This window comes from Pseudonaja textilis, chromosome 1 (genome assembly GCF_049901715.1).
Source record: "Pseudonaja textilis isolate UNSWEBS1 chromosome 1, rPseTex1.2, whole genome shotgun sequence".
Lineage (NCBI taxonomy): Eukaryota > Metazoa > Chordata > Lepidosauria > Squamata > Elapidae > Pseudonaja > Pseudonaja textilis.
Genome location: NC_141990.1, coordinates 66588106 through 66612571, shown reverse-complemented (window position 1 = coordinate 66612571; position 24466 = coordinate 66588106). Strand labels below are relative to the sequence as shown.

The window sequence follows — 24466 nt, the reverse complement described above, 5'->3', positions numbered from 1 at the left end:
TCCAAAATGTTAAGATTTACAATGCCTTTTAGCCAAAATTCTTCAGCATGTCAATAATAATTTCAAGTCTATGAACTAATCGACTTAACTGCATAGCAGAGTTATTTCAATAACCAGAAGGTTTGAGAAATGTTAATGAAAAACTACTAATTAGTTAGGTTTTGTTGGCCCATTCCCTCTGAGAAGTTTTGGTTTATTATTTCCATTAAAGTTTACCTCAGAAGAGAAACCTGCAGTAAGTCTTAAAGTAGAGTTGTAGCCATCAAGCCCTGTCCTTTCCAAAGTACTTCAAGGTATTTTCTCTCATACTTGCTTTGTTGTTATTTCCCGCCCCCGCCTTTCCTTCCACAAAAGTCAGTTGGCATTCTAGGATCACCAAGTGTGTTCAATCCTCATTGCTCCATCTTTGCCCTTTTCCCTTATAACATTTTTGTATGTCGGTTTTTCTTGAATCTCCACACGTCTTTCTTATGCTTGTGAATGAAACAAATTTTGTAACATAAGGACTGGCACTTGGAGGAGAAGAAATATTTACACAGAATGACACAAATGTTTTTAAATGATGAGACGTATTTGTTGGGGATGCTCTTTTGGGGTAAGTATCCTCAAATGCTTATATTGAAGTTATATGATAGCAAATTCAAAGCTAAAATACCAGGACAATTGCTTTGTGATCGTTTTCAGACACAACCGAAGCACATTTATAAATATTAAAATTAAGGAAGTCAAAAAAAAAATTTAGATATGGAAAAATTTACTAGCCTGGAATCTGCAGTGTCGTTTAAAATTACAAAAACCAGTGACAAGACGAAAAACTGATTTAAACATTAAAGGCTGTGCAAGCACCCAGGCAGCGTAATGGCAGAATTGTAGTAAAATCCAGGGCATCTTTAGTCATTAAGAAACGTTGTGATCTCTCACATTTTTCAAAGGAACTGAACCTTTAGAAAAGACAGACTGCATTAATAATTGGTGTCCTATAGATTCTAGTTCCAATTTTATTTCAAAGCTTCACATTATTTACTGGGTTATATACAATGATAGTGTTTCTGATTGCTAGGATCAGATTTTTACAAACCTCCCATGCTTTCCTAAATACTCATGATGATATATTACTGAAAGTTGGGGGATCTTTGATAAAAGTAAATGTGCAATGGACAGCTGCAGAAACGACAAAATGAAGCAGAGGGAGAAGAAACAAATGAGGCATTTATGCCTATATATTTTTGAAAACTGAGTTTAGTTCTGCAAATCTCTGTTTAATAACGTTTTATGCAATCACTGTAAGCCCAAAAAGTTAAATAATAGTCAAATAAAACCAGTTTAAAATTTGTGTACAATATGGGCAGAAACAGAATTATTTATCTTTCTATAGACAATTTCAGAATTATTTTCCAGATCTAAAGGGCAAAATTTACTTTACACATCTTATTCAATGTCATAATCACACCAGTATTTTTTTGGAATTGTAGGAAAGGCCTGAGTCAACAACATGTATGATGAACTCAATGATGAATACATGAATGATGAAATCCACCATAACTTAAGTGTTCAGAACACACCACATGGGAAATCTTGATTATGAAGTGCCAATTTAACTGCCAATGGTAAATGAAAGCTTAAGCCTCTTAATAGGGTGAAGATAAACATATTGCCATATTTTTCTGCTTTCTTTTTGCAAGAGCACTAAATAGCAAGGTATTGACAAGTAAATGGCTGAACAATTCAATGGGAATTAAAAAGGAAGATCCAGGTAGTCCTTGACTTACAAGAGTTCCTTTAGTGACCGTTACAATGTTAGAAGTTACAGTGAAACTGAAAAAAGTAACTTATGGGCATTTTTTTCACCCTTACAACTGCAGCATCCCCATGGTCACCTGATCAAAATTCAGATACTTGGCAACTGACTCATATGTATAATCACCTTTTGAGACATTCTGACAAGCAAAGTCAATGCGGAAGCCAGATTCACTTCACAACCATATTAGTAACTTAACAACTGCAGTGATTCACTTAACTGTGGCAAAAAAGGACGTAAAAGGGGCAAAGCTCACTTAACAAATATCTCACTTAACAACAGGCATTTGGGGGTCAATTGTGGTTGTAAGTCGAGGACTACCTGCAGTTTAAAAGTGAAAATAAACAGAGCAAAGTGCTTAATTATATACACCCTATATTATCAGCAAACACTTCATGAATATTTATAGTATGCTCTATAGTACAATAAAAATATTATTCTATAGTGTCTCTTGAATTTGATTAGAGCCAACTGTGCCTCCTCAGTAATATTTTTCCATCAAAGTTTTCAATAATGGTAGGTAGAAAAAAGTATTAAAATAATCTGATTATCTTAAGGCTATTAAAGCTAATTGTATCTAGTTGGTTTAGCAGCAAGTAATCTAGCATTTCAATCTTATTAAATCATGCCATACTACAGTACATCCTTTCTCTTCTAGTCAATGAATTGCCATTTTAAAAACAGTGAAAAGTGGAGGGTAATATGGATTAATTTGATATCATTATTAAGCTTATTTTGAGTTGCTTTAAATACAGTATAATTAATATAAGAAAAACAATGTACAATTTATTATTGAAGCCAATTATTTAGTTCATTCAATTCTGGTACTGTCTAACTCCAAGACAGTTAGATATAGTGAAGCCTCCCCCTCCAAAATCTTAGAGTGATCAAATGCACGGGGAGAACTTCCCAATTCAGTTACATATTTTTCCAACATTCCACTAGGTAGAAAAGAATAAAAATGATTTTCAATTCAATCAGATTGTTTTTAAAAATTCTCCATTGGAAATATAGTCTGTGCCTTCCTGTTCTCAGTCTCCTTTCTAGTAAGTATTTGTCAATTAATAAGATAATTCTCTCTTCACATGCACAGCTTCTAAATCTATTTAAGAGCTTTTGATGCATGCCTATATATTTTTAAATATTGTTATAGTAGAAATTTATACATCAAGATTCAAGATTGCTAGAAAAACAATCATTTTTCAAAATGTTCAGATACTTGTCTTTTTCTTTGAAGCTCAATATATTCAATCAGTTTGGTGAACAGTTTCACAAGTCTGAAACAAGCCCCTGTCTACTAACCAAGTCAACCCTGGTTAGCTCCCCAAATACTCAAGGTCACATAGATGAAGGCAAACCTAAATCTTCAGGGTTTCTACCTTTTTTTATTTTTACTGATTCAACAGATACATAGGTTGATCAAAGTTATTTAAAAAACAATTAAATCAGTTATGTGCAGCTCTGTGTAGAGATCACTGAAGTAGCTCTCAATTTTAGATTATCAAACAGATCTATTTTGTTAACTGTAATAGAATTTCAGAATATTGCTGGAAAACAATTTTGATATGTGTATTTATTTCTGAAATGCATACAATACCTCAATCCAATATCTAATGTGTTAAATGAGAAACTAATAATATATTGCCCTTTTAGTATAAATGATAATATGTCTCAAAAACCTTGAGTTCAGTCTACCAAGCTGCCGTTCTTAATATACAGTAACAGAAGGATAAATTATTAAATAAATGGGCAGTAAACTATTTTAGTTAATTTTAATAAGTAATATACTGAAATTAAATCAAATTTAGTTCTGCTAGTCTCTTCCACTTTGGCCAGGAGTGTGACCTGAACGCTAAATGTAATCCTTGTTCTAAAAAAGATTACATATCCCAAATAGATGTAATAAAATTCTGAAGTCAGTTAATTAGTTATATTTTTTATAATCAGAGCAAACCTCACTCCCTTTTAGCACTGATTATGTTACTTAGCTGGAATATGAAATGCTTCTAAGAAAATATCCACATTCAGTGAGCACCAAGATCTCCATATTTAATAACTCCACCCATTCTGACATTATAAGCAGATATCTCCTTTTCCTATAACTCATCCTTTATTTGTAAGCACACTGATAAACATATAGAACTAAATATTTTTAATGTTAGTTTTGCCAAACCATTCTTGATTTAAAATGCGTGGTTTGCTGGAGCTAGCCAGCTCCACTTAGAAATACTGCAAATAGCCACAAACATTTTAACTGGATTGCAATTGGGCTGTTCTTAATAGCATTAAGCTATACTTGACCAGCAATTTGCCACAGAGATAGAGAAAAACCCTAAGCCATCAAAACACTACTCTTTATGCTTCTGTAACCTCTCCTTTGATATCAATCCTGATATTGCTTTCTAGCATATTCTGCAAACCTTCTAAGCACTCCTCCTTGAAGCTGTTTTCATGCTTCAACATTTATACTGAATTTCCTTTAAATGAGCTTGATCTATCAAGCTGTGAATTGGAGCCAAAATACTGCTTCAGTCCCCTTTCCTTTTGCTTCTCTCTCTCACTTAACTCTATATTAAGTATGTGCTAAATTTATATCAGAAAGATTCTCAAACATACAATTTTCCCTCCTTTCCTTTTAGTCTCTCAAAATCTAAGGTGGGTCCTTTTTGAAGTCTTCTCATACTTTCCCGCAATCTGCAAACTGAACTTCTCTTATCAGGTTGATGTCTAGGTTATGGGTCTTCTTCCTGTGTTCCAAAGTCATTCTTACATGTTATCAGAATAGTACAGAATTAATAATCTACAATATACTAACCTTGTCTTCTCTCCCCTGAACCTGCATTGTTCCAATATACAAAAATTTTCATTTTAAATTATTAACTTAGAAGGAGGAGGAGTATACAATATGTACAAACCTTATCACTTGTGAAAAGGATCTGGGGAAAAGCTACAGGAGGATTTACCTTCTGGACAACCTCACCTAAAAGTACTATTTCTTGTGTTTTCTCTTCAGGTTTACCATCTTGTCTACAGCCATTCTGCTCTTCAGTCTCATCATCACCCCACCAAGATGGCTGTCCATATAATGGTGTACCTCGATGCACTCCAGAAAGATCTAAATAAACAGAAAACATTTTTCTATAAAACAACCAAGGTAACAATATGGTACAATAGTTCTGTCACGAGTGCAGATATATTTTAAATCCTCTGATTCTTTCATGCAAATATCTTCAAGACAATCTAAGGCTTGCTTTACAAATTGTATATTTGCTTATACTGTAGCTGCTCAAAATACAATTTAAACAGTTGCCTTGAGTTTCAAGTGAACTTTCAGTCATTTTCTCCTTTTGTTTACATTGTTTATATTGCAACTTGCTGGATTTCAGAGCTGTTACAGGATGAAATATTTGCTCTGGGACAAAAGTTTAATTGCATTAAAAAACCGTAAACATATAGACGGTAATGGAATAGACAGTAACAATTTATACCAATTCACAGAATATGCTGATTTGTTATAATGTAATTTTCTGTTTCCATTTATACTTTATCAACCAGAGAAGCATACTGTGGTATTTTAGAAAAGTGGTTTATTTTATTTGCCTATATATGGAATGAGAGTATCTTTGCTACCGTTCTTCAGTGTGAGAAAAAGTTCTGTCAATCTTTACCAGGGGTAGAAGAAAGTAATTATTGTTCCCCCAGTAAGCTGTCTTCAGAAGTGCCTATAGATAATCTCCAGGAAGAGAAAGTAGAAAGCGGGAAGAAGGAATCTTGGAATTTAATGGACATTCATATTTTATTAACTTTCCTCCTGAACAATCTAATAAATTAAGGTTTCACTGTAGAAGCTAAACAGGATGCCAAATCAGACTGGCAACTAGAACCACCAATTCAGAATAGGTATTAAATGTTACAATAACTCCAGAAGAATTGGAAAAAAATAACAAGACACTATATTATAATGTATCTATAACCTCGCCTGTGCAATTGTGACAAGATTAATATTTGAGACAGGGTTTGGGCCTCAAGAAAGTTGACTTGCAAGTCTAACCTAATGAAAAAGAACTCCTATACTTTTATGTCACTCATGTTTCTCCTTACTGTACTGAATCCAAGAGTATGCTAATCTTCTTTACTTGTGTTTCTATTGAAAGACAATAGAAATCCATCCCAATCTGGTTGCATTACTATCTTGGATATAGCAGAGAAGGAGCAAAGAACCTTTGCCTTTGACTTATTTGACTTATTATCTCAGGCTGTCTTCATCTATCCCAAAACTATTCACCAAAATTTGTGTAGGCTTATAAGAGATTGTTTAAAATTGAGGAAATAAAAAACTGAGCCCCATGCCTTTTATTTATTGTCACATAGATCAAACGTCCCAGTAAACCTTCCAAGTATTTTCACATCTATATTAAAAGGCATGATATCCCAAAAACCGATGGCCATATTTATCTGCATAGGACTAATTGCCAGGCTTATACAAAACAGCCTAAGTTAGGTATGCAGGTATATTTAAGGTGTTCCTTTACTCCCTCATGCATATCTTAGCTAATCACGTCTTGTCAGCGACAGAAAAGAGGCTAATATAATTTTTTAGCTGTGAGAGAATGCTAAACTGGTAATTTAGCACAGAATACTCATGTTTCATGCACTCACTTTCAAGGGCCTGACATTGTCTTTGAATCACTGACTCCTTTATGTTCCTATAAGGCTTCTATCTTTCTTTATAGCAGTACTTCAAAGTGCAAAAAAATTAAAACATTCTCAGATATACCTGTATTTTTATAAACCACACATAACTGAAAGTGGCAGAGAAATGTAAGAATATGATATGCCTTTAATAAATTGACTTAGAGTGTAATTATTTTTCATACATAGTTACTCTTGAATGCTGTTTACAGGTTATCCTTGACTTATGGCCACAGTTGGGATGGAATTTCATTGCTAAATGCTGCAATCATTAAGAAAGTCATCATGCATTCAGCATACTTTAAAGATTGTAGTACTTATTTAATTTCATCACCTGTTGATTTTTCTTCTGACTTGAGAACATCAATTGCTTTGTGATGAATTTCAACAGTGCTGTCTTGTACTCTTGGTTCTGCAGTTTTGCCACTGCTTAGTTTTGTGCTGTCCACCTCTGAGGATTTCTGAGATAATTGTAGCTGACTAGTAAACTTCTCATGCTGAAGAGTATACAAAATCAACCAGACAAAGCAAGAAAATAATAGGACATATAAAAACATGTTGTTTAATTTAACAAAACCGATTAGTATTTGCTTCAAATACTAATGAATAAGTTCATTTGTCAGATGATACATTTTTAGTAAACATATTTAGCTATAAATGTTCATATGTTCATCAAAAGTTACGCTTCCTTTTGGGAGCCATATATATGTAACAAAAGCATTTCTTTGCCTACCTGATTTCCAGCCTGAGCATAAGGCGGCAGCCCCGGGCAACAAAACAAAAGTTTGTGGGACTAAAAAAAGGTTCAATCAATCAAAATTCCAACTTTGCAAAATCTTTTTTTTTCCGCAAGAAGTTGCAATTGATTTAACTTTTTTTTTAGTCCCACAAACTTTTGTTTTCCTGCACACAATGGTGAGAAACACAACGGAGAAATGCGATGGAGCTGGAAATCAGTTAGGCAAAGGAATGCTTGGAGGGAGCAAGGGCATCTGGGTGCCAGGGCTGAAATGGACCCATCTCTCTCCAGCAGTTGCCCAGGTCTACCAGAGGGAAGGCTGGCATCTATAATATTGGAGGCGCTGCCACAGAGAGGAAGGGGTCAATCTATTTTCTAAAGTGCCTCTAAACCAGACAAGGAATAATGGCTGGAAATTGAACAAGGAAAGATTTAATCTGGAAATAAGGAGAAATTTTCTGACAGTGAGAACAATCAACCAATGGAACAGCTTGCCCTCGGAAGTTGTGGGAGTGCCATCACTTGAGACTTTCAAGAAGAGATTGGACTGCCATTTGTCAGAAATGGTGTAGGGTCTTCCGCTTGGGCGGGGGTTGGACTAGATGACCTACAAGGTCCCTTCCAACTCTGATTATCTGTTATCTGTTACCGGCACTTAAATGCAGCAACATTCCAGCTCTGGCCAGGAAGAGCCAATCGGCATGGGCACTGCAGGCAGGACGCCCGCATGCTTTAGCACCCTCCCTGACCCTCTGGTGTTCTGCTGGCACTTTGGCTCTGGGCTGCTACCTTATGCGCAGGCCCCACCCCTGCCGCCTGAGACAGTTTTCTCCTGATTTCTGAATTTAGGTAAGAAAAATGTGGGAGGGGAGTCCTATACATGGGGGCATCTTATAGATAGAAATATATGGTAACTTTTGCTCCATTCAAAGTGACAGCAATAGCAGCACATACAAATGGGGACTGTCACTTAATGGGAGTCAAGTATTTAATTAAAACACAGTACAAGAAACAAAGTACATATGCATTTAATTTTTTACCTTAAGTGCTTCTTCAGGCACTCTCAGCTCTCCTCTGACTACAGTGAAAAGATTGGTATGTATAACATGATAAGGAAACTAGTAGCTCTTGTCCAACTATTTCAGAAACTTCAAATTATTTTTAATCTACAAGTTTTTTAGACACTACAATTGTTTACATTTAACCAACATGGGTAGGCTTGTCCTTGAGAACTGTGTACAGTCATGGATAGTGGCTTAGGGAAACAGGTCTGCTGCAGCATCTCCATTGCTTCCTCTCGCATTCACAGAGTCTTTCTCCTGCCCCCTCCTGCTTAAATTCATATGCATACAATCTCCACCTCTGCTTTTTGTTTATTGCAATTGGGCTGTATACTTCTCTCCCAGCTGCTTATATTAAACAATTAAAATATCATATCTGAAAGGGACACAATATGTATGTGCAGTTATAAAATAGAAAAATATGCAAATATTTTTCTGTAGATCAGAACATTTCAATATATAAAAACCTTCAGTATAAAATATGTAAAAGAGGTGTGGGAAGGGAGGACAAAAATGATAATCACTTATACGCTAATGAGCTTGATGGGAAAGACGCATGTTCCTTGGGAGGAAATAATTTACAAGGGACAAAATATGGCATTGTCCAAGGGTAGGAAAAGGGACAGCAATTTTCCAGACACAAACACGTACTGTTCTTCTCCAAATTACAATATTGCTCATTGTTACAATACTTTTTAAATAAAATATTACATTGATATCTTTATATACACTGGCCTTAGCGTGTATGCGCTCTCTCTCTCTCTCTCTTAAGTACTAGTCACATTTTGACATACTAAAAACAATTTATATTTTTAAACATAACATTAATCCTGCTGCTAGCTGTATCATGACTCAATGTTCAATAGATTGGAAAATTATGAAAATTAATTAGCAATCTAATTTAAAACCCTGCTTACCCATTTTAAGCAAATTGAGTCACAGGTTTTAATTAGCCAATTTGGACATAATGCCAAAACATTTAGGTGAAATATAAGCTACATGTGTGCTTAAAATGTTTTTGAGGTAATATATATGGAAGAACTTGATGGAAAGATAGGCATTTAATCCAATGGAAAAGCAGCAACAAGAAATGCCAGAATTAACTCATTAGTTTACTCAAAATATCTAATTTGGTTTCAGTGAATCTGAGCAAGTAAAAAATTACCAGTTTCTCCCTTTTCAGTATTCAAGCAAATTACTAGAGAACTCCTATCTTGTAGCACTTTTACTTTCTGAAAAGCAGAGATGCAAAGCTATGTAAGTAAGGTTTTAAAAATGTAATATTTCCGGTATCTTTTTTATTCTTATTTTCTTCTATAATGACAAAATTCAATTTGAGAATCCACAAACTTACTGTTTTGTACTACTCAACTGTCATTTTATCAACAAGTTACAAAATTCAAATGAAATAAAATCTTAGGTATGATCAAACATGTTTTTCTATTGTGTTATTGTTATGTTAAGGATATCATATCCAAATCTCAGTTTATCATCAAGCTTTAGGATGATGTAAGTCTGTTCTGGAATCCGCACATCATTCACAAAAGTCTGGAGAAAAAAAGAAAGCAAGAATGTTGTTGCTAGGATAAATTGGGAAAAACAGATAACCTACGTTGAGTTTTAAGAGAAAGATAGGGTATAAATCTAATAAATAAATAATATTACAGTAATATATTTCTTGATGTTTTCCTTATTTTGTTCATATCAAAGTCATAGCACAGCATATGATTATCCAAACAAAACAAGAAAATTGTATAAAAATATACATACTTGTACAATATATACTCATCACATTATTTCTTGTTAGGATAAGTAACATTACAGAAAGAGTAGGGGAGGAACTAATGAACATCTTCCCCCCCATTTAAAAATGAGATAGGAATACAAATAGAAAATATACTTAAATTTTACTGACATCAACATCATTTACTATGCCTCTGAATACTTGCAAACTACTGTATATTTGCTTTTACCAAGTTCATACATCACTTCATAACTATGTTTAAGGATTACAATACATCTTAGTATATCTCAGAATCAGCACATCTGAAGGAAAGTCAATTATCTCCTGTAATAAGTACCTCACTTTATTCATGTTTATTTATAAAATTTAAAGTATTATCAGTGAATATTCTACCAGATGAGCTTCATAAGAAACCATAAATGTTTAAACCATAGAACTTTCATATTAAATCAGAAATGTTTTATGAACATTTTAATTCCAGTCTATTACTGCATATTCCGGATCATATGGTGGGTTAACTATAAGGTGTTTTTCTTTTTTAAACATACATTCTAGCTTTTTACTGAATATATTTTAAAACTGTTATTACTTAATGGCTGAAGAAGCTTTCGCTAAGAGCTCCAGTGTGAAGCAAAGAATGAGCATGTAATTCTTTAGTGAAAGCCTAATTTTACATTACACAATTATGCATTATCCCCACACGAAACAGGGCTTCCATTTATTTTCCATCTCATTATCCACACCTGTTTGGCTTAGCAATGGATGCCGCCGTTGGGACAAGAGAGGAAAATTTCATTCTAAATAGTTTTGTAACGGGGCTCAAAATTTAACTTGATGGGTATATATTAACATGCACCAAAACATACTAATATTTTCTGGCATTTGACTAATTTTCAAATTATCTTAAGTTTTATCTGTTAGTAACTAGTACATGCTACCAATTTTAGTTTCATACTTCTTCAAAAGATACTCTCAAATTCCCTTAAAATAGCCTCCAAACCTGGAAATCATCCCAACTATGGTACACCCCAACTATATAACAAAAAAAAATTGCTTATGCTACATTGCAATTTGTTTTATTTTGTTTTGTGCATTTTCCTAGCAATTGTCTAGACTAGTCCCTGCATTTTTCTTGGCAAGGGTTTTCAAAGATGGTTTTCTCTTACGTCTTTCTCAGAGGTGAGAGAGTGACTGGCCCAGGGTCACCTAGCTGGCTCTGTGCCTAAGGCAGGACTACAACTCATGGTGTCCTGGTTTCTAGCACAGTACCTTCACCATCACATTCAAGTGGCTCTGACATAACAAATATACAGCTAAAAATAGTTGTTTTGAACCATCTAGACTGAATAAAAACAAAATATACTTACCCCATTTAGACTGCCTAAATCTTTCACCAAGTGTTCATCAGCAGAGGCATCATAATTGATAACAGCATGTTGCTTATCCACACTACGTGACTGAAATATTTAGAAGACACAATTTCTATATTAATTTATACATCTGAAGTAGCAAAAATTAATAACTGTAATCATTTCTGAAAAAGTAGATAATTCAAAATGAATTACTATATAACTACAAAACACACGACACCATCATTGTTAAAGTGTAAGAAGCCTGGAATCTACGTTAAAATGAAGTAGAAATGTAATTTTTCAAATAACACTACATGTACATCTACTTTAGCACTTGAGATTTTTGCATAATATTGGGTGACTATTAGGAAGTCCAGGAAAAGTGATGGCCAAACTTGAATGAAAGAGTAATACTTACAGCTAATTGCAATCTCTCTTTATTTCTGTATTTTCCATTGAAACCTAGATTAGTTATTCAAGAAAACTACTAGATAGCATTCTTTAAACAGTGATTACTAGAGATTACAATGAAACAGCTAACAAGAGCTCCCTTCTTCTGTTCCCCAAACTATGTTGTTATAGAAAAATAATATAAATAAATGTAATATGTAATCAACTATTACCAAAAACTAGAAATAGTACATTCTGTTGAAGTATATATATAGAGTTTGCACTGCAGATAATTAATTCCAAACAGAAATGTAAGAATTCACTTGATGCAACAAGAGGAACAAACAATTTTTTAAAAAAAATTGCTTCATATTCACACATGTATATGTATATGTATATTTGTGAGTGTGTGTGTGTGTGTGTGTGTGTGTGTGTGTACCATGTTTCTCATAAAATAAGGCCGGGTGTTTGTTTGTTTTTTGAGCCCCGAAGAAATGGCTAGGACGTCTTTTCGGGGGTGACTTAATAAATTGAAACACAAGCTCTAGAAAAATTTGATCACAAGCCCAAATTCTGGCTCAGATACATAGATGACACCTTCATAAACTGGCCACATGGGAAAGAAAAACTGAACAACTTCCTCACACACCTCAACAGCCTACACCCCAAAATACAATTCACCATGGAAACAGAAACTAACAATCACCTTCCCTTCCTAGATGTCTTAGTATACAAAAAATCCAATGGCTCCCTAGGACATACCATCTACCAGAAGAAAACACATACAAACCACTATCTACACGCACTCTCAAACCAATACCAAGCACAGATCAATTCCGTAGCTGAGACACTCATCTCCAGAACAAAATGCTTAGCCGACGAACAACACCTAAAAAACGAACTGCACACTCTCACTAATGTACTAACAGCCAATGGATTCCAAAGAAATAACATTACCCACCTAATCCAAAAAGAAACCACAACCAAAATCCAAGACAGAGAATAAGAGAATGGCAAAGCCCTCCTCCCATATATAAAAGGCACTACAGCTAAAATCAGCAAGATCAGTGTATTTGGTGAATGAGCACAGAATGAATATGTGGAAGTAATGAGTACCTCTCATTACAAAAAAAAATTAAATGATGTTCATATTACACAATTTTAAAATAGCAAACTGTATAAATTTAAAACTACTTTATTTTGACAAGAGTTGAAAAACAAAACAAAAAAATACAATGCCTGGCACAATCTTGGCGGACACAGCTCATTTCAGGACACATCCCCCATCTCAAAAAATTGTTAATATTTTCAGATCTCTTTAAATTTCTTTTCTTTCTTTTTTATCTATTTAATCCATTTATAGTCCACCTTTCTTGATGTTCTCTTCTCCTTTCTGTCCCATCTCCTTCCATTATAACATAGCCTTTCATATAAATCTGGATCTTACCAGTAACTTATATACTTGAAGCTATGATTGTGATCTTGGGTCATGGCTCATCAATGCCAATTTTGTGAAAACTAATCTATTGTTGTATTGTTAGTAATGACAATAGCCCCAAATAGGATAAAAATATACACAATGGACTACAAAAAACCTTGGATATCTGATCAAAATATAACAGGGAGAAATAACTGCTGAACTATAAAGGACAAACCGTTCATGAGTTATTAAACTTGCTTGTTACCTCTTATCAGACCTGTACAATCCTTTGTAAGATCACCAGACCATGCATGCAAATCAAGCATTATGTTACTAGGTTACAAACCTGTAAGCTTTCTAATCTAAACTGACATCTAGAGTTTTACAGCTAACATTTTAGTGTAGTATTGTATATACTTAACTGTCAGCTTTAGTTCAAAGGTTCTCCAAAGCCAGTTGCAGCATGATAAACTACTTTATACAGCATTACAACCTTCTTAATGTTAGTGATGCAGCAAACTTGGTTAGCTTTGTGGAATCCAACACTATGTAATGATACTTTTTACATCACAGCATTTGGTTTATTAATACTGAGAAAATATTTTAGAATTGTATATTTTTTCTAACTTTCTCAATTCCTCTATTTCAGGTATTTACAGGGAAAAAATGAAATGAGGGAGCCATAGGATGAAAACCTTTAGAGGTCTGAGCTATAATATTTGTGGGATTCAAATTATTGCTAGAGGCTAAATAGGGAAAAGTAAACTACTTACGGTAACAGTTCAAAATAGACTCCTCAGAAAGTAGTATGCATTTAGTATATTACATCCAAGCCTTCAACATTTACTGCCTGGAGAACAGATAGAATTACCTGCAACATCAGCTCACAGTCATCTCGTCCAACAAAAATCATTTCTCGTGGCAGTCTATGACGGGTGCCTCCACTGCTCACCAAAAACCAGGATGTTAAGCTCATTTTCTGCTTAGCTGATAAATCCTCACAGGGCTACGTCATCCTGCAATGAGAAGGGGAATATATTTTAGTTAACATGACATTCTAGTTCCTAATGGGATTTTTAAAAATCATTGGGAATCTTTGCACTTCCCAATGCCAGAAATGTTTATCATTTCAATTTAATTCAAACCTTTATTTTCAGAGCACAACATGTGGACAATGAGATTGGTGAGCCTCCCTTAGTGCATCCCCCCAATACTATACAACTCCCAGTGAAAACAGAAAATCCCTAACCCCATAAATCATATTAACAAACACACAGTCCTATTGCACCGATGTGAATATGTTGCATGTTGTGCCGGCCCTGCAAGTCTATCATACTACGTTGCATTCAGGAGTCTGACAGCCCATGGATAAAAACTATTCTTCAGCCTGTTTGTGCAACTGGCTATGCTTCTATATCTCCTTCCCGATGGTAGGAGAGTAAAGAAGTGCTGACCAGGGTGTGAGTAGTCCCTGAGGATTTTCCTCATTCTTCTAAGGCAGCAAGTCCTAGCGATTTCATCTAGTGGTACCAGGAGACAGCCCACGATATTTTGTGCTGCGCTCACCACCCTCTGTAGTGTCTTTCAAGGGCTGTTTCACAGACATTATTTTTCATACAGAAATGTATCACGATGTTTTCTATAGGTACACATACTGTTTTTAGTCACTGTTTTCAATGCACCCCCCCCAAAAAAACCCACTTTAAATATGATTGCTTTCATGAATGAAAGAATGACTGTTATTTTCCCCTACATCCAAATTGCAAAAGTGATGCCAACCTAAGAACTTCTGCAGATAAAGAATGTTTCAAGAGACATTTTATTTGAAAATAATCAGAACTGATTGTACATACAACCCTGATGTACATTTTCAGTGCCTAGAGGCAGGGCTGCTTGGCTTTTCCATGCAAAAATATCTTAAAAGGCCAGCCTTCTATGCCTTTTGTGCTCCTGAGACACAGTTCATGGATGAAGCCCAACTAGGTTAAGTTTCCTCAAGGCTGCTGGAGAGAAGACTGCCCTGTGTTATAGGCTAAGCTCTTACAGAGGGAGCCAAAGGAGAAAGGGAGGGAAGGAAAAGTGGTTTCTCCCTCACCATTTTGGTCTGCCAAGTAACCAATATAGCAGATCCAATATAGCAGACTCACAAAGCTTAATAGAAGAGACTTCAAGAGGTCTGAAGGGCTACGTCAGACAGTACTAAAGCCAATCATACCAGCAGAATCAGCCACTGTAGTAGTTGTGTGTGTGTGTATGTGAGACAGAGTAAGAGGGAAGGAGAGGGAGGGAGAGGGGGAGGGGAAGGGAAGGGAGAGGAGAGACAAAGACAGAGAAAGACATACAGAGAGAGGAGAAGTGGAGCTTGAAAAAGTGCAGTGGAGAATGGGTGTTTGGAGGATGTCATATTCAGGCTCATGGTAGAGAAGAAGCAGATCCAAGAATATGTGGTCAGAAGCCTCAATAAACCCAAAGAAGTTGTGTGGCAGCATCCAGAAGCAGCTTAAAGGAGTTTGGAAGCACAACTTCGTTGTAGCTAGAATCATGAGTGGGGCTTAATTACAATTCTACACATGAGACAGCCTTAAGTAGCACTACAGTAAGTGTTCTTTGAATGTGAGGGCTTGTAGGTGTTTAAGACAGATAATTTTGAAAAATCCAATTTTAGTAAAGCTTACACATCAGCTTGAACACAGCAAAGAGTCAGTAGATGCCAATCATATTTGTTGCTTAGTTTCTTAACCTTGAAATTAACTTGCTATCTGAAGCAAACAAAAGACATCTCAATTGCTGTCTATCAAAATATTTTCACAAAAAAAGCTGAAATCATGGTGTTTTCCCCCAAACAGTTAATATTCCATTAAAATTTATGTTAATAAATTGAATGCTGTTTCTCTTTTGATCAGGCATTTTACATGGGTTATCTGTAGTTCCACTGTATCGCTCAACCTATAAGTTGAATTTAATTATTTAGAATAAATTTAACCGTAGGTCATTAAACTGTCTAGTGCTTGATATCTTCACAATTTTCTAAAGCTTATTTCAAACTCTGACAACACTCCATAAATACTTTGACAACACTTTAAATACACTGCTCAAAAAAATAAAGGGAACACTTAAACAACACAATGTAACTCCAAGTCAATCACACTTCTGTGAAATCAAACTGTCCACTTAGGTAGCAACACTGATTGACAATCAATTTCACATGCTGTTGTGCAAATGAAATAGACAACAGGTGGAAAGCATAGGCAGTTAGCAAGACATCCCCAATAAAGGAGTGGTTCTGCAGGTGGTGACCACAGACCACTTCTCAGTTCCTATGCTTTCTGGCTGATGGTTTGGTCACTTTTGAATGCCGGCAGTGCTTTCACTCTAGTGGTAGCATGAGACGGAGTCTACAACCCACACAAGTGGCTCAGGTAGTGCAGCTCATCCAGGATGGCACATTAATGCGAGCTGTGGCAAGAAGGATTGCTGTGTCTGTCAGCGTAGTGTCCAGAGCATGGAGGCGCTACCAGGGGACAGGCCAGTACACCAGGAGACGTGGAGGAGGCTGTAGGAGGGCAACAATCCAGCATCAGGACCGCTACCACCACCTTTGTGCAAGGAGGGACAGGAGGAGCACTGCCAGAACCCTGCAAAATGACCTCCAGCAGGCCACAAATGTGCATGTGGCTGCTCAAACAGTCAGAAACAGACTCCATGAGGGTGGTAAGAGGGCCCGACGTCCACAGGGGGGGTTGTGCTTACAGCCCAACACTGTGCAGGACATTTGGCATTTCCCAGAGAACACCAAGATTGGCACATTTGCCACTGGCGCCCTGTGCTCTTCACAGATGAAAGCAGGTTCACACTGAGCACATGTGACAGATGTGACAGAGTCTGGAGATGCTGTGGAGAATGTTCTGCTGCCTGCAACATCCTCCAGCATGACCGGTTTGGCAGTGGGTCAATAATGGTGTGGGGTGGCATTTCTTTAGGGGGCCGCACAGCCTTCCATGTGCTTGCCAGAGGTAGCCTGACTGTCATTAGGTACCGAGATGAGATCCTCAGACCCCTTGTGAGACCATATGGGTGCAGTTGGCCCTGGGTTCCTCCTAATGCACAATGCTAAACCTCATGTGGCTGGAGTGTGTCAGCAGTTCCTGCAAGACGAAGGCATCGATGCTATGGACTGGCCCGCCCGTTCCCTAGACCTGAATCCAATTGAGCACATCTGGGACATCATGTCTTGCTCCACCCACCAATGCCACATTGCACCAGACGGTCCAGGAGTTGGAGGATGCTTTAGACCAGGTGTGGGAGGAGATCCCTCAGGAGACCATCCGCCACCTCATCAGGAGCATGCCCAGGCATTGTAGGGAGGTCTTACACGCACGTGGAGGCCACACACACTACTGAGCCTCATTTTGACTTGTTTTAAGGACATTACATCAAAGTTAGATCAGCCTGTAGTGTTTTTTTCCACTTTAATTTTGAGTGTAACTCCAAATCCAGACCTCCATGGGTTGCTAAATTTGATTTCCATTGATAATTTTTGTTTGATTGTGCTGCCAGCACATTCAACTATGTAATGAACGAAGTATTTAATAAGAATATTTCATTCATTCAGATCTACGATGTCTTATTTTTGTGTTCTATTTATTTTTTTGAGCAGTGCATATTGATAATTCAAATAAATAAAAAACTGTTTTTTCATTTTAATTATCATTTTTTTGTCTCATAAAGAAGAATCAGGCTCATAAAATTCTTCCCTTTTGTTTCTAATTTTAACCAAACCACAATTTCCTAGCATGTTTGAAATGTGATCGGCAAAAAGAGTATAACTTCCCCATCACATTTTTTGTCTGATTTACTTTGATGGGAGTTACAACTAATTGTTCAGAGTTCTTCAACATTTACAATGACACTGAACAAAGGGACTTTCAACCTGCCCTTGAACTTTAGGCCATTGTAGCACTTCCACAGCCATGTAAATAAAATTCGGGCACTTGCAACTAGCTCATATATATGACCCGTTGCAGCATCCCTCATGAGTTATTGCTGACGTTCTCTGCCAGCTTCCCATAAACGAAGTTAAAAGGGGAGTTGCCAGGTGAGGTCACAAGATGCTTGGGCAGTCTCCTCCCATCCCAACATTTCTTTGTTCTTACACACTGTATAGCCTCCTTCCCCTTTCACTGGTTTACACCCGCCTCCTTCCCCAGGCTCCCTGCACTTGCAGACAAGGCATCCCATAAGGCACTCCACACACTCCAGCCTCTTGGTACTCATATACACACACCTGCACTCTCTTTTTCTAGCCTCCCTGGACTTGCATAAAGGACCCTGCATCTTCTTTCTCTAGCCTCCTTGTGCTCATACAGGCGCCCTCTTTCCACAGCCTCCCTGCGCTTGGAGTGCCTTATGGGATACCTTGTCTGCAAGTGTTTCTTCAATTTTCTCAACGGGTTACAGGTTACTAACTACACTATGCATTCTTTAGCACATTTAACCGCCACTGGCCAAATGAAATAAAACTAGTTATTCTTGTTATCTTTAACAAGAAACTTCTAGCTATTACAAAGGCTTTCCAGGCTTGGTTCCACTTCAAGGGAATGAGTTATCGGGTAAAATCTTAAACAGATCCTAATAACTTAGTGATTATAAAAATACAGTCATACCTGCTTTTGATAAAGAATTCTTATCTAGCCATGCAGGGCTGGGTGTCTGAGAGCTTTAAATGAAATGCGAGCTTAGAGCCAAGCTTAGTCAAATGCCTGGAAATTCTGCCAATGAACCTAGCAGATTTTCCCTTTTCAGGGAGGCATGCATTGAATTTCTCTTTGCTATTGGACAAGAACAAACATCTTATCGGTATGATGAAAATCTTACATTTATAAATCTTACAGCAGTAAAGTGATCTTTGAAATGTATAAAGTCAAATATATTGAAAAATGCGTGTTATTTTTTTAAAAAGTCTTCACAAATAACTAGTTCAAACTTAATAAATCAAAATGCTGAGCACATAACTAATTAAGAGGGCCAAAAGTGAAAATAAGCGGATATCAGCTGTATCCAGTATTTACCATATCTAGAACATAGCTGCTTTAAATTGAATTCTCCCCCCCCTCATAAAAAATTTGAAGCAAGCAACTTTACTACTGGTTGGGGGAAACAAGTGGCAGAATTATGACAGATATGTAATGTAGATAAGCATTTTACATTCCTCCTATAGTGAAAAATCTGTCCAAATCAGAAAAGTATATACAGTATAAAGTTCAATTCACATTTAGTTGGAAGTATCTACTGTGAGTTTAATACCACCTATTAAATTTTTTGTCATCAGTAATGATTGCACTTTTAAAATTTAACAAGAAGAAAATTGGCTATTTCTCTGAGAGCCAGATTTGAATAAAAACAGTTTCAACTTTATTTAATATTAAAGACTTAACACTTACACATTTTGAAAAAATGCGTGATGAATTTCAATATTCTGTGAGAGCATAGCATTGACACCTCAAAAATCTAGGTCCTCTAAGTTCTATTGTAAGGCCTGAATAAGTATATATTCTGATTTTTTATTTCTGAATACACATTCAAAATTATATTTTTCATAGTGATGCTTCTGGTTGAATATACATGAAAATATACAGATGTAAATCAGATGAAGTCAGCCTTTAAATTGAAAAATACCTGACAACTATATATACTGTGGCAATAGCTTCATTCAGTGTATCATCAAGAGACACCAAGAAACGAACTTTCATGAATCTTACTAGAGCTTTTTAACAACCTTATAGGTCAAAGGTACTCCATTTCAGATGATCCACTTTATAAGGACCTTAATGAATACTTGGAAATCCTAAATTGTAACCAGAGTGCAATTGCTCTAAAGAGACTGATTTATTCTTATTTGAAATTCTGCATGTGGTTGCTTTCTTTTTTTCTTTAGATGTATTTCTACAGCTGATATCATTAATTCTTAGACTATGTTCATTTGCTTAGACGAGGTTGATTTATACTTAACTGCCAACAATAGAACTCAGATTTATGGTAAACTAAAGTGGGTCCTAAAGGACCCACATATGCCAATCCCTGCCCTATAAGGCTCAAGGAAGGAATAGTAGTTTGTGGTAGCGGACAACTTTTGTAAAGAAAGAGTCCTTCACTATAAGAATTCAGACACCTGCATAACATAGCATAATGAAATGCATATTTTCTATGCATTATAAAATAATTTGTTTATTAATTTAATTTGTAGACCAACTATATATTTTTAAGTGGGGCAACTGGTCTCTTTGCTCCCATCTACTTAACAGCTGGATTTTTACAGCCAAGAACTGGTTTACTTTCTATAGAATTTTACTTTCTATAGAATTTTACTTTCTATGTTTTGCCCTAAAATTTCATTGAGTTTTAAGATTCTTCTGATAATGTCTTAGTTTCTGTTTTTCACTTATTAAATGATCATTTTTGTATGGTATTTATTTATATGTTTATATGGTCTTTTAATTCTTTTTAACCTAAATGTCAATCTGGGAATTACTGGCCAGAAACCAAAAATATTTTTGCAAATATAAACGTATGAAATTATTTAACAATATTTAGTGGCTACCCTAATCCGGGGTCGCCAACCTTTTGGGACCTCAGGGACCACCAAACTCATAATTTTAAATCCCGGTGACCACTAACCAGTTCTGTCGGCATGGCCTAATTTGTTGGTATGGCTTAGTGGTCATGTGACTGGCTGGGCATGGCTTGTATGTAAACATTATAAATATTTATATAAATATTGACTTTTTTAATAAAAAAGAACTTTTACCCAAAATCAGGCAAAGTAGGCAGGCAGATTGAGTTGCTCACAGAATCACAGATTCATTCAGAGATCTATCTATCTGCCATCAGTTAGCTCAGTCTGTCACCTAAAATTTGCCTGCCATGAGTCTGCACTGAATAACAGAACCTTCGGGCCTAAGGGAGGTTTGGCTGTGCTTAAAAGGAGAGCCAAAGATCTAAAGACTAGCTAGAAAGCAAGAAATCCAACCATTTCCTGCTTCCTAGCTAATCTAAATCTCCCGGCACAGATGATGGTCGAAAAAATAGCAATTTAGTAGGCAAGTTTGCTGGGTAAGAAGTGGGTGGGCGGGGAAGGTTCCCGCAGGCCATGTGGGCAGGGCAGCCTTGTGTTTCTGCACAGCCTGGAATAATTGCTTTTGGAAGGGGTGCTCTGGGGGTGAGATTTCTCTGCGGCCTACCAAAATTTTCTTGCGGCCGCTGCCCTAATCCATACAGATTCATTTTGAAAGGAAGAAACAAATGTTTAGATTCTACACTGTTTAGTGCTGGTTTAAAGAGAAACAAATATCACAAACAGAGGATGCAGCAGATGAAAAATTATTATCAGTATCAAAATAATAATCTAGAATCACAATTCTGCATTTCTGATTCCTGCTAAAAACAAAGAATATCACCTTGTTTTGAATGGTTTACAGATACTCTGCCAATATTTTTGAGTTAAATGTTGATGTGAACAATTCAAATCTTAATTTGACTTGATAATGTACAAAACATGTTGGTTTTGGACTTTACGTCAGCAATTATTATGTTACTGATCAAGACAAAGTGTTCAAATTTCACTTCCCATATAGCCTGCTAGTCCAGAAGAGTAGAGGTTGACCTTGACAAGCAGACTACAACAACAATCCCTTACTAAGCTTTTATTATCTCTCTGACATTACTGAAATGAGGTTATAGTTCTCCTTCTAAAGTCTAATGTACTATCTAGGCATACATGTAGGTGACCTTTTTATTTCCAGTTTTTTTCAATAGAATAATTAGGGACAAAGGTTTGTGCTCTTTTTAAGATATTAATTGCAGTCCAATCATACAAATATATTTCAGGTCCAGCTATTTCTGCTGTTCTGCTTATTGTAGATCCTATCTTCCCTTGTTCCATGCTGCTGTTTCCTTAATCACAGACTGGATTCACATAGTTTATACAAAAATAGTTTGCCAGTTAGAATTGTTTATAAACATAATACTATATACTAAATCAAAACCAAACAAACCATTGAGTGGCTTACCATGTAGCACTCCTGCCTGATTCTACCATATGGTCATTGATTTCTTCCAAGAAACTATTTTATTTATTTATTTTGTTTGTCGAGCATATATTACTTAACAAATATAATAATAAACATTATTATTAATACATGAAATGGATACGAAAAAAAGAGAACATTAGGACAGGGATGGCAGGTACGTTGGTGCACTTATGCATGCCCCTTACAGACCTTTTAGGAATGGGGTGAGGTAGACAGTCTAAGGTTAAACTTTTTGGGATTTGGGGAAGAAACACAATCAGGTAGTGTATTCCAGGTATTGATCACTCTGTTGCTGAAGTTGCACTTCCTGCAATTGAGTCTGGTGCAGTTTTCCTTGAGTTGGTATCTATTGTGTTTGTGTATTGTTGTGGTTGAAGCTGAAGTATTCATTGACGGGTAGGACATTGCAATGGATAATTTTATGTACTACGCATACTACCACTTTTACTAGTACCACTTTAACCTGTTCTGTAAGCTAACCAACATTTTATGAAACCTGGTGGTTATGAAACTATCAAACCCCATAATTTTGACCTCAACTTTTTGATGTGCTTTATTTTTAAGTTCAAGGGCAACTCCAATGCTTTCTTTTGTGCTGGGTCCTACAATCTCTCTGCTAGCCTGAAATAGTTTGTGAGAATATGTCATAGCTGTTCTAAGTTTCAGAGTTACAATTTAGTGCTATGTTTACATGCAGAACACAAAAAGAAAAAAATTCTGAGTAAAAAGGTTCCAGTTCCAGCACCATCTTCATTTATAGAAATACCTTCAGGTTCAAATAGGAATGAAAACTGGTTTATTTGGATAATAATGACTGATACATTATATTTCTTATTCTATTGCATGCATTGTTGGTTTGACTATACGTATGCAGCCTACCATGTGACATGGGAAAGAAAAAATAGAGACATAAGATGAGTTCAAGTCATGTGAATACAATAAAGGTAACCATGCAACTACAAATCAATGCTCTCTTGGCATAAGTGAATCAGAAGTGAAGGGGAGCATTGTTGCTATTTACATTAAATTAATATGAAGCTATGACATTGAAATACACTTTAAATATTAGCCAAACATTGATACATTCTTCTACCAGGTTGAAAAATTAAAAAAGATAATACCTTTTAGAGAAAATAAGTCAATTGTGAAAGTCAGAGAACCTGTAGTGTAGGGGTGTCAAACTGTGAGCTCATGGGCTGGATGCATCATGCACAGGCCATACCTACCCCAGCTCCGTGAATGGGAAAAACACAAAATGTCACACCACAGCAACATGATGTGGCGAGTTTGACACCCATGCTGTCGAAGAATTATGTGTACCAAAGGTTAAATATTTAATGTAAAGATTAAATAGAATTACGGGATATCTTGATTGGATAATGTCTTCTGATGGTTCAGATAGTGAAAGCTATTTCTGAGCAACTGACTAAGTGACTAGGGTGAAGGTAATGAAAGGTTTCTTAATGCTTCTCTAGGTCATAGCATAGCATAAGCCCTAACTTGACCAAGAAGTGACAAAACTTTTTAGGACAGCCGAATCATTGTAGTGATCAAAGTAAAAGGACCTGAGATAACTCAGGCAATCCAAATAACTTAGGTCACTTACATGTTTATCAAGCTATGCAAGAGATGGTGTGCATAATAATGCTAAAATATTCCCCCATAATTCTGTCACCAACTGCAATTTATTATATAGCTGTTTTGTGAGAGCGAAAGGAATAAAAGTTGATTCATTCAAACAGATGTAACAAATACAATGTTGAGTTACTGAAAATGAATCCTTCCAGACTGCTTTTAGAATTTATCCAGTCAAAGAGTTTAGAGATAAAAATATCAGTTCATTATTGTGGGGGGGAAAGAGCCAGCTGTTAAATGTATGAGTAGCAAAAACCAAGAAGCAACCAAACAAGACAATGAAGCAGATAACAATTTACACTCCCTAATGACAGATCAGCTCTTAGCAAGACAGAGTTCAAGTAAACACAATGTGTACTCTGAGTATTCAGCTGCTGTCCCTGAACAAGAACTGATTAGCTGTTTTAGTAACCTGTCATAGGAAGAACAAATACTGTTGGGGAATTAAGGTGTCAACCAAACCAATAATCCTATTCCCAAGAAGCTCTAAACTAAATTTAGAACATAGTTATTTTGAATTTCAATCAATACCACAAAGATCAGAAATGA

The 24466-nt window shown here is 36.1% G+C and overlaps 1 protein-coding gene across 11 annotated transcripts in view; it reads right to left on the bottom strand.

The window, feature by feature from the left end:
* The window catches only part of CEP170 (centrosomal protein 170), an 81346-nt gene that overhangs the window by 48953 nt on the left and 7927 nt on the right, over positions 1 to 24466 (bottom strand). For all 11 annotated transcript variants that reach the window (XM_087936868.1, XM_087936913.1, XM_087936861.1 and 8 more), the window contains exons 2-7: positions 14068 to 14212; positions 11402 to 11491; positions 9760 to 9838; positions 8270 to 8328; positions 6825 to 6987; positions 4779 to 4913 (exon numbers count right to left, since the gene is read on the bottom strand). In XM_087936868.1, coding sequence (XP_087792994.1) covers positions 4779 to 4913; positions 6825 to 6987; positions 8270 to 8328; positions 9760 to 9838; positions 11402 to 11491; positions 14068 to 14172 — 631 coding nt within the window. In that variant the 5' untranslated portion in view covers positions 14173 to 14212. The remainder of the gene's footprint in view (positions 1 to 4778; positions 4914 to 6824; positions 6988 to 8269; positions 8329 to 9759; positions 9839 to 11401; positions 11492 to 14067; positions 14213 to 24466) is intronic.